A 10,000-nucleotide genomic window follows, 5' to 3' on the forward strand; every position below is an offset into this window, starting at 1 on the left:
TCATCCTCTCCTTCTCCTACTCCTTTTCCTCTCCTCCTCCTCTTCTCCTTCTCCTACTCCTCTTCCTCTCCTCCTCCTCCACATCCTCTCCTTCTGCTACTACTGCTCCTCTCCTCCTCCTCTCCTTCTCCTACTCCTCTTCCCCCCTCCTCCTACTCCTCTTCCTCTCCTCCTCATCCTCTCCTTCTGCTTCTCCTCCTCTTCCTGTCCTCCTCCTCATCCTCTCAATCTGCTACTCCTCCCCTCTCCTCCTCATTCTCTTCTTCTCCTACTCCTCTTCCTCTCCTCCTCCTAAACTACTCCTCTTCCTCTCCTCCTCCTTTCTTCCTCCTCCCCCTCCTCTCCGCTTCTCCCCCTCCACCTCTCCTCCTCTTCTCCTCCTCCCCTCTCATCTCCTCCTCTTCCTCCTTTTCTCTTCCTACTCCTCTTCCTCTCCTCCTCTACTCCTGCCCCTCTCCTCCCCCTACTCCACCTCCTCTCTTCCCCTCTCCTCCTCTTCCTCCTCTACTCCCTTCCCTTTCTTCCTCCCCCTCTTCCTCCTGTAATCCTAATCCTCTTCCTCTCCTGTCCTCCCCCCCTCCTCTGCCTCCTTCTGCTCCCCTCCTCCTCCTCCTCATCTTCTCCTTCTTCTACTCCTCCCCCCTACTCCTGCTCCTCTTCCTCCTACTCCTCATCCTCTTTCTCTTCTTCCTCCTCCTACCCCTCCTCCTCTCCTCCACATCCTCTGTCTGCTACTCCTCCTCCTCTCCTTCTCCTACTCCTCACCCCCTACTCCTCTCCTCTCCTCTTCTCCTCCTCTCCCCCTCCTCTCCTTCTGCTACCCCTCCTCCTCTCCTCCTTCTCCTCATCCTCTCCTTCTCCTACTCTTCTTCCTCTCCCCTATCTCCTCCTCCTACCCCTCTTCCTCTCCTCCTCATCCTCTCTGTCTGCTACTCCTCCTCCTCCCCATCCTCTCCTCCTCCTCTCCTTCTCTTACTCCTCTTCCTCTCCTCCTCTGCATACTCTCCTTCTGCTACTACTGCTCCTCTCCTCTCCTCCTCCTAGTCCTATTTCTCTCCTCCTCATCCTCTCCTTCTGCTTCTCCTCCTCTCCTCCTCCTCTTCATCCTCTCCGTCTGCTACTCCTCCTCCTCATCCTCTCCGTCTGCTACTCCTCCTCCCCTTCTCCTCTTCCTCTCCTCCTCCTCTACTCCTTCCCCACTCCGCTTCTTCTCCTCCTCCCCCCTCTTCCTCTCCTCCTCCTCTACTCCTTCCCCTCTCTTCCTCATGCTCTTCATCTTCTTCCTCTCCTCCTCCACTCTCATCTCCTCCTCCTCCCGCCCCTCTTCTCTCCTCCACTCCCCTCCTCCCCTCTTCCTCCTCTCCTAATCATCAAACTATTCCTTCTCCTACTCCCCTCCTTTTGCTACTCCTCTCTCCTCCCCATCCTACTCCTCGCCCCCTCTTTCTCTTCCTCTCCTCATCCTCCCTTCCTCTTTTCTGCTCCTCCTCTCCTGCTCCCTTCCTCTCTTTCCCCTTCCATCTTTCTTAACCCCCCCTCTCTCTTTTTGAGTCGTGATGTAAAACACTGCAGAGAAGTGACTCACCTGCTCCCAACACACACACACACACACACACACACACACACACACAAGAACACACACATCCACAAAAATTTATCAAGATAACATTTGAAACCATTCGATAATAATTATCACGATATAGAAATCTAAAATTGTGTTAAATATGACATTTTTTTTGAATAAAAGGCAGTTGGATGCCATGATGCATTTTAAAAACATATTTATTGGTGGAATGAAATAAACATGAGCTTCTGCATTGTTAGAAAAAAAAAGTTTCAGCAAAACTGAGCAGTATTCAGCATCCTCTTAACAAAATAAATATCAAAGAAAAATCATGGAAAACAAATGAACAACTGAAGATAAAATGCGAAACAGTATTTGTATATAATGAACGAGAAGTAAATTGTGCAGCTGTTTCAAGATTTCCATCCATAGCGCTTATCCTCGTGGGGTCATGGGGGGGCTGGAGCCAATCCCAGCTGTCATGGGGTGAGAGGTGGGGTGCACCCTGGACAGCCTATCACAAGGCTGACATAGAGAGACAAACAACCACACACGCTCACAGTCACACCTACGGTCAATTTCAGAGTCACCGATTAACCTAACCTGCATGTCTTTGGAACGTGGGAGGAAACTGGAGTACCTGGAGGAAACCCTCGCAGGCACACGTGGAGAACATGCAGTCTCCACACAGAAAGGCCCCAACCCGGTTTCAAACCGGGAGCCTTCTTGCTGTGAGGCGAGAGAGCTAAGCGCTGCACCACCACGCCGCCTGTTTTAACATTTCACTAAAGCTAAATACGCGTCTTCGTCAGCATAGGAGATTTGCCGTCTGCTGGGTCGGAATTTTAATATCCAAACAAGGCCAAAGTGTGATGGTGTGGCCGTGTGGTGTCAGATATCATCATCCATCAGATACAGCACCACCCTTCTCCTCCTACACACTGTGCAACCTAGCAGGGAGGGGGCGGGGCTTCTTTCCAACACATTATCAAAACCATAGAGATGATTTTACACACATGCACACACAAATTCATACTGTGCACACTCTCTTCCTCGTTTCTACGTGAAGCCCTTTTCACTTCTGCTATACTACTAATCTCCTGCTACAATGCTCTAAACTACTACTAAAATACTACTGTGGCAGCTTCACCACCATATGCCACCCAAGTGGCATGTTCAGGGCGCTCCGGCACAGACGATGGGGGGTTGATAACACCGGCTTATTGTAGAGATGAGGCTAGGTGGAACAAGCCAGGAGCAGATGGAACATGTCATGACAGGGCTCCATCCTGACTGTGTGTGTGGACGGGGTTTTAACCTGATGCTCGTTAGCCCAACCAACGAGCATCAGGTGTTGCTACTTAATTCACCCCGTCCACCACATTACCCCAACACCAAACTGAGGCCAGCGCTGGCTGGTGACGGCGTAGCCGGACTTGGCTGCTGCGGGGGCTGCTTGGAGGGGTAGCCTGGCGGCTGGATGGTCCCGGCAATGGCTGCAGGGCGGAGAAGCTAGCCGCCAGCAGTTACCTGTGGTGGTTGCCGCGCTGCTTTTCCCACGGTGCTCTGCCCCCCAGGTGCTGCTGCTGCCAGTTGGGAGAGGGTTGGTCCGGCCGCTGGGCTGCTGGATGGTCCCGGCGATGCCTGCTGGGCGGAGAAGCTAGCCGCCAGAGGTTACCTGTGGTGGCTGCTGTATTGCTTCTCCCACGGTGCTCTGCCCCCCAGATGCTGCTGCTGCCAGTTGGGAGAGGGTTGGTCCGGCTGCTGGGCTGCTGGATGGTCCCGGCGATGCCTGCTGGGCGGAGAAGCTAGCCGCCAGAGGTTACCTGTGGTGGCTGCTGTATTGCTTCTCCCACGGTGCTCTGCCCCCCAGGTGCTACTGCTGCCAGTTGGGAGAGGGTTGGTGCTGGGGCCACCCGTTGAACCGCTGGTGGCTCGAGGGCGTCTTCGGACGACCCTTCTGTGTCCCATCCCTGTGCCGGAGAGTCCCTGCTCAGGTGCCAGTGTGGCAGCTTTCGCCACCATACGCCACCCAAGTTGTTCAGGGCCCTCCGGCACAGAGACACAGACGAGGGGGGGTTGATAACACCAGTTTATTGTAGAGATAAGGCTAGATGGATTTAGCCAGGAGCAGATGGAACATGTCATGACACAGGGCTCCTATCCTGCCTGGGTGTGTGGAAGGGGTTTTTTAAACCTGATGCTCGTAAGCCCAAACAACGAGGTGTAGCTACTTCAGTCACCCCACCCACTACAACTGCTAAACTACTACTAAAATACTGCTTAGTACTGCTACTGTAAGAGAGTGACAGAGAACGTGTCCTCATCACACGCTGTGCTTTTTTCATTACGGAAACGGAGTAAAATAAAATAACTTACTTAAAATAAAAACACTGTTTAAGCCCCGCCGTCAGAGGAGCGATCGGGGCGCAGAGCCGTGATTATGTAAAATTATATAGTGATGTTTGCAATGATATATATTTAGGGGGACAACTCTTTTATTCCCAGGAAGGGGGTCCAGACCCCCCTGCTCCTCCTCATTTCCACCCCTGAGTTATACTGCACAATCATGATGATAATCTTGATAATAATTGTAACGGCGCTGTGATGTTCCTCAGAGTCACTGTCTGTCTGTCTGGATTGGCGGCCATCTAATGAGACGACACATAATCACTGCAACTGTCTGAAACACACACACACACACACACACACAGGTTGATTTGTGTATTTTCAAATGGGAGTTACCAATCAGAGCAATTATGGTGTGTGTGTGTGTGTGTGTGTGTGTGTGTGTGTGTGTGTGTGTGTGTGTGTGTGTGTGTGTGTGTGTGTGTGTGTACGTGTACGTGTATGTGTGTGTGTGTGTGTACAGTATGTGTGTGTATTTTTAAGTAATCTGGGAGGATTACTATGGGATTAGGTGTGGCGGATTAGCGGGTGGGGGGATCTGAGGCTCTGTCACCTCAACGTCACCGTTCACGACCTTTGGGAAAGATTCCTGCTGAGCATGGAAACAGAGCCACAGTGTCCATCAGGACTGGAGGCGGAGCCACATTGTCCATGAGGACTGGAGGCGGAGCCTCATTGTCCATGAGGACTGTAGGCGGGGCCACATTGTCCATGAGGACTGGAGGCGGAGCCACATTGTCCATGCATTCCTCCTTCAAGAGGACCAGCACTACCAATGAAACATAGACACAAACAACAAGAAGCGACAACAGTCAGAACAACAGACAGCGCCTCTGGAGCAGCAGAAGAGCCCCCTGGAAGAGCAAGACATGTGGTCTGTCGCGGGGCAGACCACAGGTCTTGGAGCCGCACCCCATGACCGGCAAACACCACCAGAACGCCCACCCAGGCCCCATGCCAATGTGAGGGCCGCTACCCTGCAGCCCCCACAACACCCACCCACCCAACTGAATGTACCCAGAACAGCACCCCCCACCAGCACCCAAACCAGCACCCCCACCCCCACCAGCACCCCCCACTAGCACCCCCACCCCTACCAGCACCCCTCACCAGCACCCCCACCAGCACCCCCCACCAGCACCCCCCACCAGTACCCCCACCAGTATCCCCCACCAGCACCCCCACCAGCTTCCCAACCAGCACCCCCACCAGCACCCCCACCAGCACCCCCCACCACATCGGGGGTCCAGGTCGCCACTCCGCCAACCTGGATCCCACACCCGCACACAGAGGCACAGCCTCACCCCTTCTCCTAAAAACCTCACCTCTGACAAACTGTTTCTGTGTGTGTGTGTGTGTGTGTTTCTGACTTGACCGCCACTGTTTGTAGTTTGTACATTCATAGTTTTGTAAACAAAGAGGAGAGGAGGGCATGTCAACATTAAGAAAGATCCAGGTAAAATTCCATCACACACACACACACACACACACACACAGTGTACTGGGTGTGTGTGTGTGTGTGTGTGTGTGTGTGTGTGTGTGCGTGTGGAGGTGAGTCAGCAAGGAGAGGCATCAAGCCCTAACCTGCACGGGGCGTGGCTCTTTGCTGACTGGTGTGCAGCAGAGATTCATGACAGTAAAGGTGCTTTTCCACCGTGTGGAACTGGCTGAACCGAAGACGCTGTGGTACCAGGTACTTTGTTTTCCACTGCAGATAGTTGCCATAGCGACGCTGCATGAAACTACCATAACATCATCTTCAACGCGACACACACCGGAACAATGGAGGCTGTCGATGGGATGGTGTTATGTGTTGATGATAAGCTTTTCTGTTTTACTTGCCATCCTCTTTTTCAAAGACCCTGAGGACAATAACGAGCGAATTTTCAACCTTTCTTAAAAAAAGCGATCCTGCACGTCACAAAACCATTTATAAAGTGTGTTTTTTTATCATAGATCTAGTCATTTTCCTTTTTATTAAGTCATTTATTAATTGTATTAATTTTCCTAATTGAATGAAAAGCCCTGTGTGAGGAGACGTTCTCAGTCCAGTGCTGATGACGTTTCTCTCTGACCATCAGTATTGTGCAGTTTGTTCATGTGACGTCAGTCAGGCCTCGGCCGCTTGGAACCTGGTGGCGCTGCCAAAATAAGTAGCAGGTGCCAGGTCCGACCACACCTTTGACCCCATGGAAAACCAAACAGTGGAGTTGAGCCAGTTCCATGTGCTGGAAAAGCGCCTTAAGTTTGTAGTTTTATCCTTCTTCACGCCATCTCTCTATCCTGTCTGTTCTCGTTTCTGTATTGTCCTTCTTTTGTAATCTTCACTTTTCTATCATCCCTTTCTTTCCCTGTCACTCACTTTTTGTTTTTTTTCTCTAATTCACTCTATCCCTCATTTGCTCTCTCTCCCCCACACTCTCTCTCTCTACCCCCCTTCCCCAACCCCCTTCTCTCCCCCTCCCACTCCCTCTCTCTTCCCCCACCGCCCCCTCTCCCCACTCTCTCTCTCTCTCTCTCTCTCTCTCTCTCTCTCTCTCTCCCCCTCTTTCTCCCCCTCCCTCTCTCCCTCTCCCTCTCCCTCCCTCTCTCCCTCTCCCTCTCCCTCCCTCTCTCCCTCTCCCTCTCTCTCCCCACTCTCTCTCTCTCTCTCTCTCTCTCTCTCTCTCTCTTCCCCCACCGCCCCCTCTCCCCACTCTCTCTCTCTCTCTCTCTCTCTCTCTCCCCCCCTCTTTCTCCCCCTCCCTCTCTCCCTCTCCCTCTCCCTCCCTCTCTCCCTCTCTCTCTCCCTCTCTCTCCCCCCCTCTTTCTCCCCCTCCCTCTCTCTCTCTCTCCCCCCCTCTTTCTCCCCCTCCCTCTCTCCCTCTCCCTCTCCCTCCCTCTCTCCCTCCCTCTCTCCCTCCCTCTCTCCCTCCCTCTCTCCCTCTCTCTCCCCCTCTCTCTCTCTCTCTGACCTACTTTACTGTTAGACTCAGGCTTGCGTGACCGTACAGCTCAGCTACACACACACACACACACACACACACACACACACACACACACACACACACACACACACACACACACACACACACACACACACAACACACACACACACACACACACACACACACACACACACACACAAACACACACCAGCAGCATCTTATCATTAAATAACGAAACACTGACTCACCTCACATTCCACCTCTCCCACTCCACCTTTCTCAGTGGTAGTACCTCTGGTAGTACATCTGGAAGTACCTCTGATAGTACCTCTGGTAGTACCTCTATAGTACCTCTGGTAGTACCTCTTGTTGTACCTCTGGTTGTACCTCTGATAGTACTTCTGATAGTACCTCTGGCAGTACCTCTTGTAATACCTTTGATAGTACCTCTTGTAGTACCTTTGGTAGTACCTCTGGTAGTACAGTAGCTCTGATAGTACCTCTTGTAGTACCTTTGGTAGTACCTCTGGTAGTACAGTAGCTCCAATAGTACCTCTGGCAGTGACCTGCTTGGTCCAGCTTGGACCTGTGTGGTTCTACTAGACCACATATGTAAGACTCAAGGCCTGCAGGCCAGATCAGGTATGTGCCACAGTTATATTAATGCTGTCTAGTAATCTATGAATAATCATGAATTAGGCTTCTGCATGTGTCCTCATTTGAGGATTAGCTTGTCTCAAGTAGAGCACGTTGGAAGCAAACAAACAAGCAACTCCACCGATGAGGAAGCAAGTCCACGAGAAAAGCAGCCGCTGCTTCACCACAAGGAAACCCCAAGGACAAGGAACCATTTTTGTGCTTCAAATATGGGTCTCTCTCTGTCTCTCTCTCTCTGTCTCGCTCCCTCTGTCTCCCTCTCCCTCTCTCTCTCTGTCTCTCTCTCCCTCTCGCTCTGTTTCTCTCTCTCTGTCTCTCTCTGTCTCTCTCTGTCTGTATCTCTGTCTCTCTCTCTCTGTCTCTCTCTCACTCTTTCTTTCTCTCTGTCTCTCTCTCTATCTCTCTGTGTCTCTCTCTGTCTCTGTCTCTCTCTGGCTTCTTTTGCTTTGTCCTCATTTCCTCCATCTTGTGGACGTTGGGTAGAACAGGCAGGATCAGGATCAGCTGCAGCAGCCGTGGGCACGAGACGTGAACAGATGCTCAACGCCCTCCTCCTCCTCCTCCTCCTCCTCCTCCTCTCCATCAGCTCGTCAGCAGTGGATCGCATATTTTGATCAAAGAAGTTTGGATCGAAAGTGTTGAATAAATATCAGCCCTGTTGGGTTGGACATGTTGAATAAAACCCTTTCAATGATCGAGTTTGACGCCCTGGTCCAGACGTCCAGGAGCTGCTTGTGCTGTTTAACAGTCAGCACAGAGCCACACTGCCTCCTGTGTGTGTGTGTGTGTGTGTGTGTGTGTGTGTGTGTGTGTGTGTGTGTGTGTGTGTGTGTGTGTGTGTGTGTTAGTTAGGATGCGTGACACAACACAGTGGGAACAGGGCAGAAGCAGCAAAGCATTCTGGGAAGGGGGGGGTCATGTGCTGACGGCGTCTTGCTTGTGTGTGTGAGTGGGGGGGTACAACAGTAATAGCATATAGCTGCATTGGTCGCGTGAAGGTCACTCTGCCACTAAACATCTCCCTATGGAACACACACACACACACACACACACACACACACACACACACACACACACACACACACACACACACACACACACACACACACACACACAAGGTCAGATGGTTGATGAACTGTCCAACCCAGTGTTAAGTGTCAAATATTTCAAACTAACCAGCTGTGTGTGTGTGTGTGTGTGTGTGTGTGTGTGTGTGTGTGTGTGTGTGTGTGTGTGTGTGTGTGTGTGTGTGTGTGTGTGTGTGTGTGTGTGTGTGTGTTTGCGTGCGTGCGTGCGTGTGTTTCAGATAGTTTGAGGATGCCATGTTAGAGATTTACTAGGTACTTTGTGAAAGAGGCAGGGAGAGAGGGAAGTACATTACCCCATTATTACATTAGCATTATTGTAGTAAATAGAAGAAGATTCTTAATCATTGAAATGGATGGATGATAATACAGATAACACACTATATTTTTACACTAGTAGTACTGGTGCTCCCTACCGAAGATATAAGGAGCACCACTGAAATGGACATGCAATGCAACACATTCATATTTGTTCCATCTTAACTGTATAACTGATACATGCTTTGGTAATAAATAGATAATTTACATAAATAAAATGTAGCAGCACCAAAATGAAGCACAGAAATCGGCATTGTGATTAATCGGTGATAGACACCGATTGAATAGGAACCGGTGCCATAGTGGTATCGGGCAGCTGTACAATGAAATACAATTTTACCCATTTTCAATCGTAAAACAATCATTTGAAAATCAATATGTGGCGCTCAATGTCGATATTATGGACACTCGGACAGCCTCAGCTCTCTCTGTCTAACTCTCACTCACACACACCTATTCTCACTCCCTCCTCGTGTTCCACATGACGCAGTATATGATGATGATAAAAAAACAAAAAAACAAAACGATCTGCATATTTTCAAGTCACACTGGTGCTCCTAGTTATTAAATGTAGTAGCACTGTCTCCAAAATCATCGCAAAATGTGTCTTAATGCTCGCAGTCACATTCTTGTGACTGGGCTACACTTGGTGTGTGTGTGTGTGTGTGTGTGTGTGTGTGTGTGTGTGTGCGCATGGTTTGTCCTTCAGTAGACACCAGAGGACAAAGTGCTCATGTGATAAAACCCGACCAAAGGTGCTTTAAATAAAGTGCACACAGACATGGTGTGTGTGTGTGTGTGTGTGTGTGTGTGTGTGTGTGTGTGTGTGTGTGTGTGTGTGTGTGTGTTCACCTTTAGACCCCCATGCACATGGAGCAACCCGACACTCGTCCTCACTTCGTCCTCAGAGCTCCCTGCTCCGTTCCAAATATGAATCAATGCAACAAAGTCAATGGATGACAGAGTGACATCAGTTCAAGATTCAAGATTCAAGATTCAAGATTTTTATTTGTCACATACATATACATACTTTCATACAT

At 50.5% G+C, this 10,000-nt stretch overlaps 1 protein-coding gene across 1 annotated transcript in view; it reads left to right on the forward strand.

Annotated features, from left to right (window-relative positions):
• Positions 1-5,603: 5,603 nt before the first annotated feature.
• ppargc1b (peroxisome proliferator-activated receptor gamma, coactivator 1 beta) overlaps positions 5,604-10,000 on the forward strand; it is a gene marked incomplete at its 5' end in the record, with an annotated part of 44,058 nt that continues 39,661 nt past the window's right edge. The window contains one exon of the mRNA XM_080008277.1: positions 5,604-5,666. Within this exon, the coding sequence (XP_079864403.1) occupies positions 5,604-5,666 (63 nt within the window). The remainder of the gene's footprint in view (positions 5,667-10,000) is intronic.

This window comes from Zeus faber (genome assembly GCF_960531495.2).
Source record: "Zeus faber genome assembly, chromosome: 10".
NCBI classification, from domain to species: domain Eukaryota; kingdom Metazoa; phylum Chordata; class Actinopteri; order Zeiformes; family Zeidae; genus Zeus; species Zeus faber.